The 19,878-nt window shown below is 41.3% G+C and overlaps 2 protein-coding genes across 4 annotated transcripts in view; one reads left to right on the top strand and one right to left on the bottom strand.

Annotated features, from left to right (window-relative positions):
• Nucleotides 1-24: 24 nt before the first annotated feature.
• GSS (glutathione synthetase) overlaps nt 25-19,878 on the top strand; it is a 28,517-nt gene continuing 8,663 nt past the window's right edge. Inside the window, exons 1-6 of one of the 3 annotated variants that reach the window (XM_079128284.1) lie at nt 25-104; nt 4,263-4,397; nt 11,899-12,044; nt 14,932-15,007; nt 15,325-15,464; nt 16,185-16,301. In XM_079128284.1, the coding sequence (XP_078984410.1) occupies nt 4,269-4,397; nt 11,899-12,044; nt 14,932-15,007; nt 15,325-15,464; nt 16,185-16,301 (608 nt within the window). In that variant the 5' untranslated portion in view covers nt 25-104; nt 4,263-4,268. Of the gene's footprint in view, nt 105-2,348; nt 2,750-4,262; nt 4,398-11,898; nt 12,045-14,931; nt 15,008-15,324; nt 15,465-16,184; nt 16,302-19,878 lie in introns of those variants that run through there. The other 2 variants (XM_079128285.1, XM_079128286.1) reach the window with 2 other exon arrangements.
• On the bottom strand, nt 5,288-10,082 carry LOC306653736 (N-acylneuraminate-9-phosphatase-like; the record flags this gene model as incomplete). Its single annotated transcript, XM_079126698.1, has 4 exons — nt 5,288-7,168; nt 7,293-7,370; nt 9,279-9,292; nt 10,076-10,082. 4 exons carry the CDS (start codon nt 10,080-10,082, stop codon nt 6,977-6,979), a joined length of 291 nt encoding a protein of 96 aa, XP_078982824.1. The 3' UTR covers nt 5,288-6,976.

The raw sequence follows: 19,878 nt of genomic DNA, 5'->3' as shown, positions 1-19,878 counted from the left end.
GGGCGGTCCGCGCAAGCGCACTGGGCCGCACCGAGACCCCGCCCCTTGAGTCTGGGTAACGGCGCAAGGGGCCTGAGTGCGGTGCGCGGCGGGACCACGAACTAGTAGGTTGGGGCTCGACAACGGCGGCTGGCAAGGGTCATGTTTCCTCTGGAGGAAAACTGTGAGGGAGGGGTCTGGCGAGCAATTGGAACGCAGAGGCCTGGAGATTTTGTAGCTCAAACCCATTGCAGGCGCAGGGAAACTTATGTCCAGTGAGGGGGGCTGGGCTGGCGCGTGTTGATCCCAGATGTTCCAGATAGGGCGGGTGTCGGGGACACAGTGCCAATGAGACTGGAATCAGAGTTTAAAGGGAAAAAATTAAAAAACAAAAAACTGGGAGCGATTAGAACCAAACTTCGTTCCTGGTGGGAGTGAGCGGGCCCGTGGAGGGCAAGCCTGAACGGGAGAACATCTTTGCTCCGAGCGCTGGGCAGGCACTGGCCTCGCCCTGGTGGTAAAGTCCGACCGGGTTTCCCTGTGGGCGTTTTCAGTGTTTTGGTGAATGACTCATTTAAGGTTCACTGAATCCAGTTCTAGGCGTTAGTACCCGCTAGAAAAGTAATCAAGACAAATGCAATTCCTGTGGTACCGAGAAAATCAGTGAACAGGGAAGGCTACCAAAACTAAATCAGGAGTAGTGGGGAATGTTCCAAAGGGAAAACAGCACCTGCCAAGACCCGGAACAGGGAGCGAGGCTGGTGCATCCTGGTCACTGAAGATGTCTCATTCTGTATCTGTTTAGTGCCCAGGGAAGAGAAGACAGTGGGTGGACCTCTGCTACTAACAGTGGAGATAGACATTGAAGAATTCAAAACTATGTACTTAGGCAGCAGAATCCACAGGGTTGGAGTAAAATGGACAGAACTATACACGAGGCTTGGGTGCCAGGGTGAGGTTCATCAGAGAAGCAGATTTTTGTTGAGACAACAAAAAATTCCACTCTGGTTGTGTGGAGACTTCCAGGAAGCAGTTGATATTCGACTTTGACCATCAGGAAAGTACTGCTGTGAAAATATAGATTTGAGCATCATCAGCAAAACTGAAATAAGACACAAGAGCAGAGACTATAGAATGAGAAAAAAAAGGGGGCCCAGTTTGAACTTCTTGTAGTGATTTATTTTTATGTCTTATTTTTGTGTCCCCAGTACCTAGCCAAGGGCCTGGCATTATATGCAACTGTTTACCAAGTATTGAAAAGCCCAGCAGCAGGCAGATGTTGGAATCTCATAGGTGTGAAGAGATGCAGACTACGGGAGAGTCCCATTGATCTAATGTCAAAGTCATGGGTTCTTGTTCTGGTTCTGCTGCCTGGCTGTTATGTGACCTGTTTTAAAAAATACAAAATGAAAAAACTCATGTATAGAGCTCTGCTATGGTTTGTATACCATTCGAGTGTATCCCCTAATGGTAGTGTGTTGTAGGCTTGTTCCCCATGCCCAATGTGATGATGTTGGGAGGTAGTGGGACTTTTTAAAAGATAGGGCCTAGGGCTGGGGTTGTAGCTTAGTGGTAGAACACTTGCCTAGCACATGTGAGGCACTGGGTTTGATTCTCAGCATCACAAAATCAGTAAATCAATAAAGGTATTGTTCTACAACTAAAAAAAAAAAAGAAAGAAAGAAAGAAAATTTTTTAAAGGTGGGACCTAGTAGGAGGTCCTTATGTCATTGGAAGGAATTAAGATTGTATTTGTGGGACCCAAAGTTAGTTTTCAGGGGAGCGAGTTGTTATATAAGTGAGCCTGACAGGGTATGGTGGTACATGCCTGTAATTTCAGCTACTTAGGAGACTGAGGAAGGAGAATTACAAGTTTTGGACAATTTAGTGAGACCCTTATATCAAAAAACAAAAAGGACCTGGGGTATAGCTCATAACATGTGCAAGGCCCTGTATTCAACTCCCAGTACTGCAAAAATAAAAATTAAAGAATGAGACTGGCTGAGCACAGTGCTTGTAATTCCAGCAACTTGGGAGGTTGAGGCAGGAGGATTATAAGTTCGAGGCCAGCCTCAAGAATTTAGCAAGGCCCTAAGCAACTTAGTGAGACCCTGTCTCAAAATAAAAAATGAAAAGGGCTGGGGATGTGCCTCAGTGATAAAGTGCCTCTGGGTTCAATACCCATTTCCAGAAAGAGCGACTCTGACCCTTATAGTCATTCTGTTTGGTTCCCTCTCACTTCTTTCCTGCCTTTGTAATACCATCTGCATGAGGTCCTCACCAAAGCCAGTGTCATATCCTTGAATCTCCCAAACTGTGAGCTAAATAAACCTCTTTATAAAGTTATCCAGCCTCAGGTATTTCATTATAGTAACAGAAAGTAGAATAATACAAGCACCACACACTGCTGAGAAACTTCACACAGACTTTTCTCATTTAATCCACACAATGAAGTTACTTATAAGGGAAATAATATTGTGTACTCAAACCCAGGTCTGACTGACTTCAGAGCCTTATTCTTTACTATGACTGTTGTTATCTGTCACCCAACAGGGGTGTCATCAGGACTCTCTTGAGATCACATGCTCATGCTTTCAAAACATTGTGCTGAGGCCAGCAGACTTGCATAATTGGCCTAACACCAGCTCTGTCATGAGAAGATGGGGGCAGAGCTGAATGCAATGAGGGTTACCTCTCATTCCCTGGCTCTCTTCCTGGGAACCACTGAGTTGGGCAGACATGTTCTGCTCTCAAAATCAAATGACAATAGGTAAGAACAAAATGAACAACTGGCATTTCCATTTTTATCTAGGTCTTTCTAAATTCCTGAGGCCTAGATGCCAAATGAATGAGTAGCAAGGTGTGTATCTTTGGGCAAACAGATTTCTTCTATTATAGTAGGCACTTGGGTTTCTGCTTTTTGGTTTTTGTTTGTTTGTCTGTTTGTTTTTCAGTGTGGAACCCAGGACACTTTACCACTAAGCTGCATCTCCACCCCTTTTTATTTTTTTATTTTGAGACAGGGTCTTGCTGAATTGCCCAGGCTGGCCGCAAACTTGTAATCCTCCTGCCTCAGACTCCTGAGTAGCTGGAATTATAGCATTCACCACAGTGCCTGATGGTTTCAGTCATTTCTATTTTTTTTTTTTTTTTTTTTTTTTTTGGTGCTGGGGATTGAACCTAAGGCCTGTGCTTGCAAGGCAGGCACTCTACCAACTGAGCTATTTTCCCAGCCCAGTCATTTCTATTCTGATAATGTGATTTCTCAAAAATATTTTCTCTTCAAAAAATAAAATAAGTAAGATCTTAAATATATATTTTTCTCTTCAGGTGCTGTGATAATAGATATCCATACACAGAATGTAATTGTTTTCTGCTAGCATGTTTGCTTCAGGTTAGTGTGAGGGAGGAGAGTTCACCTTCTCTGCAATTCATGGCATTCCACAAAAGGCTCCTTCCCTGCCTCCTATGTAATTACTTGAGATCTGCTGACATGGGTTGTTGGAATAAGAAGGGAAATTAGTCTACTATGATGGCCCCCATCCCAGGAAGACTCATAAAAATACAAGTCTCAACCTCTTCCTCCTGCTGGACCTCTTTGAATCAGAATCTCTGGAGTATGGTCCAGGAATATGTATTTTCTCCAAGCAACCTAGAATGTTCATCCAGGTTTGGAAACAACGGATTTCCCCCATACCCCTTGTTTCACAGACAGGGAATCTGCATCTCTAGGAAGGGAAGGAACTTGTCCCAGTCACATATGACATTAGTGCTTCTTTCTCCAATGAAGAGTATTGGGCTGGGAGTCCAGAGACCCAAGTTCAAGTCTAGGCTTTGCCAATCAGTACGTAGGGCAAGACCCTTCACTTTTCAGAGCCTTCATTTCCTTCCTATGAGAATAATGCTATTGCTGTATTAGAAATCAAAAGAGAGGGGCTGGGTTTGTGGCTTAGTGGTAGAGCACTTGCCTGGCATGTATGAGGCCATGGGTTCAATCCTTGGCACTACATATAAATTAATTAATTAATTAATTAAAGGTCCATTGACAACTAAAGAAATATTTTTTAAAAATCAAAAGAGAGAATAGCCATGGAAATACTTTGTCAAACTGTTTCATGTATATGGAAGTTAAATGCGGGGACTAGCCAGTGTTCATTCCTCTGTACCACAGACACTATCTTTTCAGGGGACCCAACCAGGGTCCCACAGTGTTGGGGTGGCTATCTGCCAGTTTCAGTGGTTGATGGACCCCAGGCCATGTGTCACCAAGCTCTCTGTCACAGGTTGGGATGGCCACCAGCTGGGGGAGCCTCTTGCAGGATGAGCAACAGTTGGAAGAGTTGGCCAGGCAGGCCGTGGACCGGGCCCTGGCTGAGGGCGTGTTGCTGAGGACCACACAGGAGCCCAGTTCCTCAGATGTAAGTCCTAGAACCTCCCCACAACCTGATCACCCTTCTCTGATCCCATTGCCTGGCCCTGCCAGACTAAGGGAAGATCTTTTGGTTCAGAAACCACATCTCTTTTTGCTTTATTTTATTTTCTTCAATACTTAAAATTGACCTCTAGATATATGTAAAGTAAAACAGCAATATGCTGGAGTTATCAAATTTAAATCTGGGATTCAAAGTATGACTTAAGCAAGTTACTTAACCTCTCAGCTTCACTTTCTTCAAAGTGAAAAGGGATAATAATAAATAAAATAATAATAAAAAGGGATAATAATAGGACTTACCTAGTTGGGTAGGTAAAAGAAGATAATCCATATAAAGCACTCTGTCTAGGGAGCTAATATTTTTAAGCCCTCCCTAATCACACTAATTTCTTAATAATTGGTTTGAGGTAAATCCTTTCAAGTCTTTTTCTGTAGAAATGCATAGTTTAAGAAAAAACAAACTGGATCATACTTATTATTCTATGATATGTTTTTGTTTTTTGTTTTTACAGTCTCTCTTAGAACTCTTTCTAACATCTTCCATTAAGAGTCTCTGTCACTCTGATGCATAATATTTCAGATGTGGATGGGTCACAACTTAACTTTGCTCTCGCAATGGCCATCTAGGTGACTTCTAATATTTTTATGACTACAGATAACACAATAGGGAATACCCATGTACATGCTTGTTTGGACCCTGAATAAGTGTTTCTTTAGGGTTGATATGTAAAAGAACTGCTGAGTCCAAAACATATACATATATTTTCTAAATCTCATCCTTCAGCTGGGCATGATAGCTTGTACCACCATGTCCCACTAGGCAGGCTGAGGTAAAAGGATCACTTGAGTCCACCAATTCAAGACCAGTTTGGGCAATATAGTGAGACCTCATCTCAAACAAACAACCTTCATCTTTAAAAAAAAAAAAAAAAAAACAAAAACCAATAAAACGTGGTTACTTTGAACTGGGTTCTACATTTTCATGGTTCAAAGTTTAAAATACACAAAATTCAAAAGTTATAAGAGTTTACAGTTTAACCTTCCTTTCCACATTTCCTAACTACCCTATCCTGAAGACAGCTATGTTTTAGTGTTCTTATTTATCCTTTCAGGTAGTTGATTCCTAATAAGTAAATAACTACATAGACCTTTTCTCATTTTTAACACAAAGAAGCTTACTAGACACGCTCTTTTGTACATTTTTTTGTTTTGTTTATTTGTTATTTCAGTTGTTTGTTTTGTTTTTGTGGTACTGGGATTGAACCCAGGCAAGCTCTACTGAGTTATATCCCTGACCCTTTTATTTAATTTAAAAAAAACTCCTTATTTGCCATTCTTTTCTTTATTAACCACTTCACTCCAAGTTTAATTAATGAAATCATGGACTGTCTAGTCTCATGACCTAGGAAATATTTTCAAGTTGCCAGCTGATACACTGCCATGGAGCCATTAATTAATAACCGCCAAGTAAACCCCAAATTAGATGCAGAAATTTGTGAAATACAATTATTTCTGAAAATGTGAAAAACAGATTTAGGGCAGATAGTAACCCCAAGAGTCACTCAAGTATTAAAATGGCACTGTGGAAATGGTTCATAGCAAAACCCAGTGTTGTATTAGTTTCATCATGTGTGTGAAACCATTCACTCATAGACAACAGATAGGGTAAGAGAAACTGCCTGCTTAGACCACATGGAGGCAATTCCCCTCTTACAGATCCACCAGAGGAAAAATGACTTCTGTTGCCACATGATCTGCACCTATCCCCAGCAAGTCTAGTCTCCTCAACTCCACTGTGCCTGCAAAGACAGTAAAAATATCTCTACACGAGGTAAAGATTACAAAGGAATTACAAACTCACTCTAGAAAGGTGTGAAAATGGCGTGGAAAAGGAGCACTACGTGTTGATTTTAGCTGCTTTTTTTTTTTTTTTTTTTTAAACTGGGGCAATCTATTTGTCATGCACACACCACAGAAAAATCACCCCCCCACAAAATGTCACGCAGAAAATTTAGATCTATAATAGAAAAGTACATACCCAGAGTAGGCAAAAATATGAGTTAAGAAATATGCAAAATAATTTCACTATGAAATACCTTGATTTACATGAATTAATACTTTGTATGAACCAGATCCAATTGCCTTGGTAAATCTCTATTATATATGCTTTAGTATATCTCTTTTTTTAAGCCATATAACTTGTATTCATGTGTCCATGCAAAAGCTATTCTGTGTGGTGTCATGGAGCCAGAATACTAAAAGATTAATAATAAAATAATTTTAAAAAGTCTCAAGTCACAGACTAACAAATAATGTATCCTCAAGTTTTCTGGACTATACCCTACTAAAAGTAACCTATATTCATGCAGTCTGCCTTTTAAGATATAATACAAGTCAGTGGTTGGTTGTCAAAAGCAATAGGATTGGAAGGACCATCACAAAATAACCACTAAATCCTAAGTCAAATTATTCTTAGAACTGTATCATAATATGTGCTTTAAACTGACATACTGACTTTGCAATCTAGATTTTGTAAGAGAACAGGTAATTCTAGCACATAAGGAACTATATAATATTGAATGGGGATGACTTCAGTGGCACTATTCCACTTTGGTTTATCCAGGCTGTTGCTTTCAATTCTACATTGAGGCCTCCATATATATCAGTTTCTAATGTGTCCCCAACCATCTCACAGTCCCCAGGCTGTACTCCAAGAAGATCATAGCAGTGATAAAATATGGAAGGGGCACATTTCTCCTGTTTATAATTTTTTTTATATCTTTAACGTTTTTTTAATGTGGTGCTGAGGATCAAATCCAGTACCTCATATATGCTAGGCAAGCACTATACCACTGAGCCACAACCACAGCCCTGATTTCTCCTCTTTCTGCTCTCCACCTCCAACAACAGTGTCAAAGTAGGACTGACAGGCACAGGCCTCAATCGTCTCCTTCTGTGTCTGTCACTTTTTTTTTTTTTTTTTTTTTTTTGGTCCTGGGGATTGAACTCAGGGGCACTTGGCCACTGAGCCACATCCATCCCTTATTTTTTTGTATTTTATTTAGAGACAGTGTCTCACTGAGTTGCTTAGTGCCTCACTTTTGCTGAGGCTGACTTTGAACTCAAGATTCTCCTGCCTCAGCCTCCTGGGCCACTGGAATTATAGGCATGTACCACCCCTGGCTTGGCTTGTCACCTTTTGTTAATAAGAGTAGGTGAACTTCCTTGGGAAGTTTGGCAGAGGTCTTCTACTAGGGTCATATGCTGTAAATGAGTAGGTTTCCACAGGAAATGACATTCTTCAGCCAATTTCCTATTGTTTGCCTTGCCTTTTGTTTCTGGAATTGCTTCTTCCCAGTGTGAAGTTCTCAGATCTACCATCCATGTACTGTAAGAATGAAAACATTCCTTGCTGAGTTTAACTTGAACTTTATCACAGATGATTTCAGTCTTTTCTTTATAATGGTATTTCAAATGTAAGAGCTTTATTGCCTCCAGCATCCCTCTCCTGCTCACCTGGCCTTGTCAATGTGTGTGTCACCCAAGTCAAAGAAAATGCTCTATACACTTGACTCAGTCTGCACTTTGCTCAGTTCAGCAGCACCAGCAGCTCAAGTCACAGACCATGCATGTATGAGGCAGGCCAGTGGGCAAGAAATACTAATTTTTATTTATTTATGTATTTTGAGACAAGATCTTGCAAAGTTGCCCAGGCTGACCTCCAATTTGCAATCCTCCTGCCTCAGACTCTTGTGTACCTTGCTTACTTTTTTGTTGTTACTTAATAGTATACCTTGAGAGCATCCTTATTGGTGACTAAAGAGCTCCTAGGATCTTTTTTTTTTTTTTTTTTTAACCCAACCACATTCTTTTTTTCTCTGCGGTCCCAAAAACTAGTATGGGCCTACTGGAGAGTCCAGACCCAGTAATATGACCCAAGCATATGAGAATAGCCATCATCTAAAGCAGGCTGATGCTGTGAAAAACCTGCCTCTGGCTTTGGGAATAAAATTGCTTCGTTTGTGAGCCTAGAGTTGGTGAATTGTTTGCCTGAATACAGAATGCAACGTGTTTTCCCATTTAAACCTTTATTTCTTCTGTTATAAATAGGCATTATGTGAAGCTCCAACACTTAGTCTTTCTGGGAATTAATGCAGTCTAGGAAAGGCACAATCCTCAATGACATTAATAATCCAGAGAAAAATACAGGAAGTGTGTGTGCACATGTGTGTGTGATTTCATTCTAAATCTTTACCTGTTGCCTGCTCTATGCCAGACCATCCTAAACACTGAGAACAGAGGTAAGTCAGCCAGAAGCCTGAGCCTCTGGAGCTCAGGGTTTATTTGGAGAACATAACCAGCACAAAATTAAATAATGTCAGTTCTATGAGGAAACAGCTGCACAATAGTAGCTATCATTATTTACTGTGTGCCGGGCACTGTACTAAACACTTGGGAATTGCTGACTTATTTAACAGAGATGAGGAAACCACAACCCAGAGAAGTTAAGTAACTCGCCTGAGGTCATATAAATGGTGGAATAATTGGCAGAGCCAGAATTGAAACTAAAGGCTTTGGCTTCTGAGACCATGCTCTCAACATCCAAGCTTTACTGCCTCTCTCAGGTCACCTGGAAGAAAGAATAATTTATGATGATTAGAAGGTTGAGATGAGTGGTGATATTGCTAGTCCTTAAAAGACAGATGGGGAGAAGAACAGCATAGTGGGGGCCCCAAAGTAGGAAAAGACAAAAAAGTATTCAAGAGAATGCAGCTGAAAGGCAGGGATGTTGTAGAAATGAAGGCAGACCAAAGTCAGATAACCAAGAGACCTTGGATACAGTGTGGTGTAGGAGTGTGAACTTTACCTTGTGGATCTGGGCTGCAGGGGAGGCACAAGCAAGCTAAAGATTTGGCTCCTGCAGTGTTTACAGAGTTAATTCACTTTTTGAATAGGTAATGAATGAACAGGGTACAAAATTCAAAAAGACTTTAAGGGTGCAGTAAGTCTCTTTGTTCCAGAAACAAGCATTATTCACAGTATTTTTTTTTTTTTTTAAATCAGAGTGTTTAAAAGTCAGAGCCAACATTAAAAAAAAAAAATCTTGGGGGAGAAGAGTTGGGGGTACCTACCCAGCCTGTCTCCTCACCACATTTCCCACTACTCTCTGTTGCTTTCCTGACTGCAAAGCAGAATGCTATTGTCATGCACATGTACTAGTTTTTCCTACAGTAGAACAATGCTATCTATGTTCATTTCTCTGTCAAAATGAGAGATCATGTGTTTAATACCTTTAGCCTGTGAGCAGCAAAGAACACATGTGCACCATTAATCCTAAAATTCAAGAGAGCAATAATGAATCCTGGGGTCAGGCAGGGGTAAGTCTTAGAAGAATAACTTGAGTTTTCCAACCAGCTGGGAGGTGTTGGGAAAGGTGGTCTTCTGACTGAAAACCAAGGAAATACCTTGTAGCCATCATGTATGCACTCAGGGTATTAGCTCTCCTTTTACATACTCTGCAGTAATTCCCATTTTAGCTCATAAAGGCTTCAGCCTGAATAAATCTTACTTTTACAAATATCTTTGCTCAGTTTCATCTTAAATACTGAGGAGGGTTATTTGGGAATTATCTGCCAACATTTAAAATGGATTTAACCTAATTACCTGACATTTCCACTTTTAGAAATTTAGAATTTATGAACCTTCTCACATAAAATATCTAGAATGTGTATTCCAGGATGCTTTTTAAAGCATTGATTGTAAAAGGAAAAAAGAAAGAAAACACTCAAGTAGTCATCAACAGGAGGCTAGATTCAGTAAGTTATGGTACATCCAAAGAGTGGATGTTATACAGCCATTAAGATGAATGTAAGTGCTTTAATCGTTAAGGAAATATTTTACAAGGGGAAGAACAGTATATAGAGAGAATTTTACATGTATAAAAAAGAGGAAGTAGCCGGGCATGCACGGTGGCACACAACTGTAATTCCAGCAGTTCGGGAGGCTGAGGCAGGAGGATTGCGAGTTCAAAGCCAGCCTCAGCAAAAGTGAGGAAATAAGCAACTAGGTGAGACCTATGTCTAAGTAAAATACAAAACGGGGCTGGGGATGTGGCTCAGTGGTCAAGTGCCCCTGAGTTCAATCCCTGGTACCCATCTCAAAAAGAAAAAAAAAAGATAGAGAGAAAATATATGTGTATACATATATATTAGTAAGTAGATGTCTGGAAGGATTTGTGAAACACTAGTATACCATTTGTGTCTGTGAGGAACTAGGTGACTTGGTTCAGAGTGGGAATGAGACATACTTATCACTATGTATCCTTGTGTCTCTTAAATTTTGTATCATGTGTTTGTATTATCTATTTCAAAATAGAAGTGTTTTTAAAGTAAATATATAAATGCCAAGTTCTTTTTTAAAATATATTTTTAGTTGTCAATGGACCTTTATTTTATTTATTTTATTTTATTTATTTATTTGTGGTCCTGAGAATCAAACCCAATGTCTCACACATGCTAGGCAAGCATTCCACTACTGAACTACAATCCCAACCCCCAAAATGCCAAGTTCCAACATCATAAACTTATACTACCATAACCACAAACTGATATTAACTCAAAGATCAAACTCAGGAATGCTTCATAATTCAAGTCATAAAGTCTTCTTATCATCTTACCCAAGTTCCAGTTCATTTGTTGCTGGGAATCCCAGAATGCATTTTCCCCTTGTAGAAAATATCTTAGATGTTTTTTTGGGTTTCTTGGTTATGTTAAAGTCCAAATAACCTAGAAAGCAGATGAACTCCAGACCTGTTAACCTGAGCACCTCGAGAGGAGTCAAGGGGAATCACTCCTGGCTTCTACTCAGGGACCCAGAGTTCATTTCTATTGCAGTCCTACCAACAGGACTCTCCCTCTACCCCAGCTAGAAGACAAGGGGACTGGGGTGTGAGTTCTTAGCATAAGAAGGGGCCTGGACTTGAATTATCAGCCAGCTAGGAATTCATGGGGCAGGTGAATGTGGTTTAGTAACCATCCTGGTTCAAATCCTAGTACCACTTACCAGATGAATATTTTTTGGACTTATAACTTAACTGTCCCAGGTCCTTTATCTGTTAGGTGTGGATAATAGTAGTATCTTCTTTGCAGTGTTAAATGATGAATTCATGTTATGGATTCATTTGTGTTACATGTGCCTTGCACACAGTTAGTGCTTAATCATTTTTGTGGGTTTGTTTTTGTTTTGCTGTTGCCTTTTTGCTTCTTGTTTTTTAAAACATTTAGAGATAAATTGTCACATAATGTGAAAGCTCTCTTAGTATCCCTTCCTCACCCTTTCCTCCACCTCCCCTCCCAGATCTAATCACTATTTTGCAATTGGTGTGTTCTCATTAAATGTAGGCCAGGCTTTGCAAACGGTGATGTTTGCAGAAAGACACCCCCAATCACAGGTTTTCTAACCATGCCCCATTCTCTCTCATTGATTAGGTGGTGAACTATGCCCCTTTCACGCTCTTCCCCTCACTGGTCCCCAGTGCCCTGCTGGAACAGGCCTATGCTGTGCAGATGGATTTCAACCTGCTAGTGGATGCTGTCAGTCAGAACCCTGCCTTTCTGGAACAGACTCTCTCCAGGTACTAGGAAGTGAGACCTGGGGATCTAGGAGCTGCTAGAAACTGCTAAAAGCTCTTAGAGGTCCAGGAGCTGCTGGAAGACTCGGGTGACATGAAGTGTTGCTGTGTCAGTGACTTGGTGGAATAGAGGTCAAGTACCCCACAAGAAAAACAAGCAGTACTAGTATAGGAGTCAGGAAAGCTGACTTTTTTTTTTTTTTTTTTTTTTTTTAGTACTGGGGATCGAACTCAGGGGCTTGTACTTGCAAGGCAAGCACTCTACCAGCTGAGCTATCTCCCCAGCCCAGGAAAGCTGACTTCTAATCCTGGCTCTGTTGCTTGTTTATGTTGCCTCACAAAAGTCACTTTCCTTCCGTGGACCTCAATTTCTTCACGCAAAAAATGGGAGGCTGGCTAAAATCTAAGGTCCCTGACAGTGCCAACATTTTGCGACTCTGTAATCCATGACCCCTGCTTTGAAGAATGAAATTTCCGTTTAAAATTTGGGACAGTCAGCCTAGTTGTAGAAGAAAATTCAAGAATAGGGAAGGTTATTAGGCTTAAAGTGAGATTTCCTACATCTTCGCCTAAGCAGTGTCCCTATCTTGTCACCTCAGGCCTCTTATCTTTGGGTGATATGGGATAAAGACTGGGCCACACCCAGGACAAGAGGCAACAACCCCTGAAATGGCTCGCCCTACCTACCCCTTTCTGTTTCTTCTCCCTGGGTTTTTTTTTTTTCTTCCCAGATTCTTGGACAAGTGAAATATCTCGATTTATTTTAGAATGAAACACAAATAAGTTATTTATTTTAGCAGGGCATGGTGACACATGCCTGTAATCCCCATGACTTGAGAGGAAAGCAGGAGGATCACAAGTTCAAGGCCAGCCTGGGCAACTTAACAAGACTGTTTCAAAATAAAATAAAAATGTTTGGGGATGTACCTCCATGGTAAAGCAATTCCCATTCTCTCTCTCTCTCTCTCTCTCTCTCTCTCTCTCTCTCTCTCTCTCTCTCTCTCTCTCTCTCTCTCTTCCTTCCTCTCTCCTGCTCACACACACACACCATTTATATTTCAGAATTAAGTATATAAATGTACATATTTATATCTATGATATAATTGCATGTCTTTGATAAATTTTTCCTTTTTTAAAATATTTTTAGTTGTAGATGGATACAATACCTTTATTTATTTTTATGTGGTGCTGAGGATCAAACACTGTGCCTCACATATGCCAGGCAAGTGCTCTACCATTGACTCACAACCCCAGCACTGATTAATTTTTCAACAGATGACTAGATTATTTTGTTAGAGACAAAATCTTCTGAAAATGTGCACTTGGTCTGTGGGTGAATATGATAAGGGATCCTAATGATGAGAATTTTGGAAACCATTGATTTGAAGCCAAAAGCCCAATGAGTCATGCATGTATGAACCCTACCACCACCTTGTTAGAATGGGCCCAGCTTTGTACCTGCAGTTCTTAATTGTGGGAAATATAAGCAGCCTGGTTTATGACTTTTAACTTAGCCATGTGATTATGTGGGCAATCTTCCCTTCAGTCCATCTCTGTAACCCTAACTTCCTTGTTCCTTTCTCCTCTAACACACATACACAACACCCTCGCTCCTAAGGGAGAACAGCCTCTTTGAGCCTGGGATTGAAAGTGAATACATCCTCAGGAAAGGGAAAATGTTTCCCAATTTTTCTGGAGGCTAAAGCCCACCTGGGCACTCTCGGAGGCATGTTGAGGGTTGAGAAAGTCCCCATGAGAAAACTCACCCTGAGACAGAGCTGGCTGGGAGCAGAGGAACTTCAGGACAGTCCTGAGCTACTTGATTCCTCCCCCACTCTCTGCTGCAAGGTCCCTATAGTTATAGGGAGCCTACAAGCCAGGATTGGGCAGATAGGCAGAGTCCACCCTGAATCTTGAGAGGCAACAAGTGTGGTGTTAACGAGCTATGTCCTCCTGCCTGTGCTCTTCATAAGGCACCAGAAAGCCATAGCAGATGGGCCCCTACTATATTTCACATGTCACAGCAGCACACTGGATTATCATGATCCCACTAAGACACAGCCCACCTTTGTTTAGTTTATAGACAAACAGGAGAGGGCTGGGGATATGACTCAGTGGTAGAGCACTTGCCTAACATGCATGAGACCTTGGGTTCAATGACCAGCATGGCAAAAAGGAAAAACAAACAGGAGAGATGACACTAATGGTTATGTAAATAAAATGGAAAGATGCAACAGTAATCAGTGCTTTAACAGAAACATCCACAGTGCTGTGAGAGCACCTAGCAGGGGGATCTGACCCAGACAGCAAAGGCTCCTCGTAGGAAATCACCTCGTTAGAGGGCTGATTGAAAAAGAAAACCAGGATATTTAATTTGGGTTTGAGAAATCTCATTGGGGCACAGGGATCACTGTCTTGGGAGCTGTGTGGATAGGGAGAAGGAGACATATCCTGGGAGGTACCAAAGTATAGGGGAAGCTATGAAGAGGTAACATCAAGTCAGTCAGAAAGCTTACCAACCATCAAGTGTAGAATAGTTAGTTATATCACATGCCATTTTTGAGTTCTTTGTGGGACCAGAAGAACATATTCAATTTTTTGCATGTAATGTCTCATTTACTCTTCACTGCAACTCTATGATATAAGTACAGTTATTTTTCTCAAAAAGAATGTGAGGTTGTCTAATGGTGGATGATAGAGCTGGGATCCAAACCTGAGTCATCTGGCTGTAGGGCTGAATTCTTAACCACTATTCTTTACAAGACTGGAATGGGTATTCAAGTTTTGACCTGAAGACACAAAGGGGATTCAGGGACCATTGAATGGGGGCAGGACTTCTTGATCTTTAAGGTCCCATGTAGCCTGGAAAATGTTCTGTTTCCTTCTCCAGCACCATCAAAATGGACAATTTTACTGCTCGTCTCTTTGACATCTATAAGCAAGTCTTGGAAGAAGGAATTGCCCAGGTAACCATTGCCAGCCCCTCTCCAAGTCTGGGATTTTCCCTGTCATCTTAGTGGTTTGTTTTACTTGTTTTGTTTTTACCAGAAGAATTTGACCCAGACCATAATTTCATGTGAATCTACCTCTCACTGGTCCCCACTGAGTTTGTACATCCCAGCATCCTTTTCTGGGATGACCAGAAGAATGATCCTACTGGGTTTGGGAGTATTAGTTAGTGATTCTTACCGTTACATAGAGTTTATGGTACCTGTCTGTTTGTAACTAGATTCTAAGAGGCAGCCCCTGGGCAGATGTCCTCAGCCTTCAGTTTTTTCCACAGACGGTGTTCCTGGGTCTGAACCGCTCAGACTACATGTTCCAGTGCAGCGCAGATGGCTCTCCAGCCCTGAAACAAATTGAAATCAACACGATCTCTGCCAGTTTTGGGGGCCTGGCCTCCCGTACTCCAGCCGTGCACCAGTAGGTTCCTTGGGTAGCTGTGGGTGTAGACATGAGGGCCAGTCTGAGGGAGGTACAATCAATCACTGGTTGAACCAGGGATCTCCAATCATGACTGAGCCTTCCTAGGCCCTGGGTCATGTGTTCTCCCTGTCTGCCCACATCATGTGCCCTGCAGCACAGTTTCCACTTGTAATCAGATTCTTGCTCTGTCAGGGAGAGAAGGGACCTCATGGCTTATCTAGTTCTGCTTATCTAGTCATTAAGTAAGTCAGTGTTCCAGACAGAGGAACGGTATCTGCAAGGGCCCTGCAGTGAGAAAGAATTTGACTTATCTAAAAGCATGAAAGGAATTCCAAAGCTAAGGTAGAGAGCAGTGCAGGAGCTTCCATATGATGGTTGGGTCATAGTAGTAGCCATTCCTAGCCAGCACAGATGCTCCAGGTTGCTGTGATTCCAAATGGACTGCAGCACCATTCCAGGCAGCACCAGGGGGGCCCAGTGTATGAGGCTCCAGCTCACTTGGACCTCAGAGCTCCTCTGGGCATGTACATCAAAGGTCAAGGTGAGAGCAGCCCAGCATATTCCAGCTAAAGTGGATCCTTCAGAAATGTGATGGTAAGAAGCTTTTAAGTATACAGATGATTATTAGAGTAATGTTTCTATACACATCTGTGAGGTCAAGGGCAGAGGGGTCTTCCGGTCAATCCAATAACTGAATAGCCATCTCTCTTCCAACAGACATGTTCTCAATGTCCTGAGTAAGACCAAAGAAGCTGCCAAGATCCTCTCCAATAATCCCAGCAAGGGACTGGCCCTGGGGATTGCCAAAGCCTGGGAGCTCTATGGCTCAGCCAAGTAAGGATATAGAAAAATGGCAGCTTTTTTACTGCTTTAGATTCAGCATTCATGGGGTACAGCAACTTCTCCTTTGCTTGACATCGTTAGGGAATGAAGGGATTTTGTTAAGAATAGAAATTTAGATGTGTAAGTGCCAAACTTATTTTAATGAAGTTTTGTTTTCATCTTTCTCTCCATCCCCCCACCCCTGTACCAGAGATTGAACCCAGGGGTGCTCTACCACTGAACCACATCCCCATTTTATTTTTTATTGAGACAGGGTCTCACTAAATTGCTGAGGCTGGCCTTGAATTCTCAATCCTTTTGCCTCAGCCTTCCAAGTAGCTGGAATCATAGAATATGAAATGATATTGGCTAGAAATAATATTCCTCTTGGTGACTGCATCTTGCTGCAATGCAGCTATGCCACCTAGGGTTAGAGAGGCACCAGTGCCTCCATTGCTAGGCTTTAAGTTCTCATTTTCTTCATAGGTTTCCTGTCTGCTTCCCAATTATCAGCTCTTTCTTTTTTTTTTTTTTTTTTTCCCCCTTTCTTTTTCTTTTTCTGGTGCCAGGGATCAATCCAGGGCCTTGAAGATGCTGGGCAACTGTTATGCTACTGAGCTATATCCCTAGCCCTGTGTTCTACTCTTTACTGCTGTCAGTGTGTTTGAATTTGGAATGCTTCCCTGCCATCCCCATATCTCCCTTCTGATTTTCTGTGGTTTGGAAAAACAAATGATCATGTTGTTTTGATTACATCTAAAGAGCATGAGGGCCTCTCTATTGAGTACTTGTATAAGCTTTGATTTGAGAATTTTATGGTATCCATTTTAACTGCTTAGAGGCATTTTTTGCTTTCTTCCTATTTCTCAACCATGTTCCAGATGTCTGAAGATACTAGGTAAGTGACTCATGATAATTGAGGGATCATAATACTAACAGTTCTTGCATTAATATAGTGTTAACAATTATCCCTTAAAGAGCACTTACTAGTGCCATACCTTAGAGCACTTTCTAGTGCCCAAGTGATTTACATACAGGATCTCATGGAATCCTCATGACAAATGCTCCTGAGGTAGGTACTATTCATCTCCCCTGTTTTATAGATGAGAAAACTGAGTTTCAGAGAAGTGAAGTGACTTGTTCAAGGTCAAATGGTGAGTTGGTGGCAGAATTCAGAGTTTACCTCCCTCTAGAACTTTGTGTGTGTGTGTTTGTGTATTTTACTGGGGATTTTCTATGGTACAGGGGAATTCTACCACTGAACTATATCCCCAGCACTTTTCATTTTTTATTTTATGATAGGGTCTCACTAAGTTGAGGCTGACCTCAAACCTTCAGTCCTCCAGGCTTTGCCTCCTGAGTAGCTGCAGAGCCTGTATTCTTAATCATGCTCTTGCCTCCAAGAGAGCCTCTCTGGACTTGCTAAACTTCACTATAATCTAAAAAGAAAAAAAATCAGACTATAAGCATTCAGAAGTCATTAGACAATTATTCTGTCAAGTAGAACTCTTGGTTAGGTTGCATTTTAAGAGAGTTAAGCCATGGGATGGGTCAACTGGTGAACTGCAGATGGACAAACACTACAGAGGACTCCTGCCAGTCTGTGAATAACATGAAGAGGAAAAACTCATTGTCCAGAATGAAGCACTGGTGGGTAGGAGCTATGTGGCACTGAAGCTAGAACTGGTTTCTGCCATTATGAGTAGAATAGGCTCTGCTGATACAGTATAATGTCCTTGGCAAGTCATTTCTTTTTTCTGAGATTTAGTTTTCTTATTTGTAAAATAGTAGTGATAATAATACCTAAAGGGTGGAAGTGAAAATTAAATAAGACCATGGACCTGAAAAATGCTTTAAAAACTCAGTGTGGTTCATTTGATGATGGCAATGATGGTGATGATGATGATTATGATGATTATAATAATAGCTACTGTTGAACTAGTGGTAATTTTGTTTAACAGAGGAAAAAACTGAGGCTTCAGAAAGGTTTAGTTACTTGCCTAAAGTTATAGAACTTATAAGTTTAGAATTCATCTGCCTCTAAAGCATGAGTTCTTTTTTTTACACTGTTCTCCCTCCAAGAGATATGGTCCCATAGTATGGATTGAAAAACTGAGGCTCAACATTTGTAGAGATGAATTTTCATTAGTTATCTCATGCTTTTTAAGATTTTTTAAAGGATGCCTAGGCAATTAATTATGATTTCAATTTAGACAAAACAGAATATGTAGTTAGAATAAGTAGAATAAGAAAGAGGTTTAAAGGTTGGGAACTATGATCTGATTAACTACGATCTGATTATCTGATTAACTATGATCTGATTAGTGCCCTGGAAACTCAGGGTCCAAGGAAAGAAACACTTGCTCAAGGACACATCACAAGTCACATGGACAGCCATGACTAGCACTCAGAGGTCCTCTCTCCAAGCCATCATGCTAGAACCACTTAACCTTCCTTAGGTGACAACTTTTGTAGTCTTCCTCAGTTCCAGCTGCTCATAATTGAAGGAAGGAGGAGGTACAATGTTTTCTGGGTCTAACTCCCATTGTTTGTCAGGTGACAGAATGAATTTGCCAGAGCATGCAATTCTACTTTAACCTTCTGCCTCCGGCCTTCCCCCTCCACTGCTTCTTGAAAGTAGGCCAGCCTGGGCCAGGTGCCACCCTCCCACACATGTGCAGAGCATTTCAGTGGTTCATACTGCAATATGAAGAACAAGGCCGTTGGGCTTCAGGATTCTCTCTGGGCAAGATGGCTTATGAGAGCATCACTTCTAGCTTGTCTCTAAGCTTCCCAGCTCAAAGCCAAGACTCAGCTTAATGTCACATCTGGCTTCATGAGATTTCAGGTAGGCCGAGAGAGGGGTCGTTTTAGGACCTATATTTTGGCCAAGTGAAAAGAAGTCAGGCAAACAGTTCCATCCAAGAGGTTCAGCTAAGGTGGGGAAAAACAGAAAAAGAGATAAGAGACCCAGTATAAGAGGTCAGGAATATACACTTAGCATCCTAAGCCAGTGCTTCCAATGGTCTTAGGAAGACACAACAGGCACAAAGCAGTACAGTTACAGTAAAAATGAAGTTTTGTATTATAAGCATTGGCTTTATGAGGCTGGTGGCTCATAAAGGCTTTATGAGACTAGGCCTATTTTTGACACTAAAAATAGCTTAATTGGCAGCTGAACAGATAGTTCTCTGCATAAGCTTTTCCCTGAGTTCTTAAGCCCCTGCTTCTTTAATAAACATATGGATAAAGAAAGAGGAAGAGGTCCAGTAAGCCCCATTGACCCCATTAGTACTATGGGATCAAACCTGGTCAGGTGGACATCACAAAAATGTTGGGAAGCCCCAGCCAGCCTTATTTGTAGTTGGATCTGTGGCTTTCTGTAGGGATCTTTTTAGCTCTTCTAAAGTTTTATGCAAAGACCACACTTTTTTTTTTTTTTTTGGTACCAGTAATTGAACCTACGGATGCTAACCTCTGAGCCACATCTCAGCCCTTTTTCCTTTTTAATATTTTATTTTGAGACAGGGTCTTACTACATTGCTTAGGGCCTTGCTAAGTTGCTGAGGCTGGCCTCAAATTTGTAATT

This window comes from Sciurus vulgaris, assembly GCF_902686455.1.
Source record: "Sciurus vulgaris genome assembly, chromosome: 2".
In the NCBI taxonomy this organism is placed as follows: domain Eukaryota; kingdom Metazoa; phylum Chordata; class Mammalia; order Rodentia; family Sciuridae; genus Sciurus; species Sciurus vulgaris.
The sequence above is the reverse complement of the archived record's forward strand: the minus strand, read 5'-3'. Positions and strand labels throughout refer to the sequence as shown.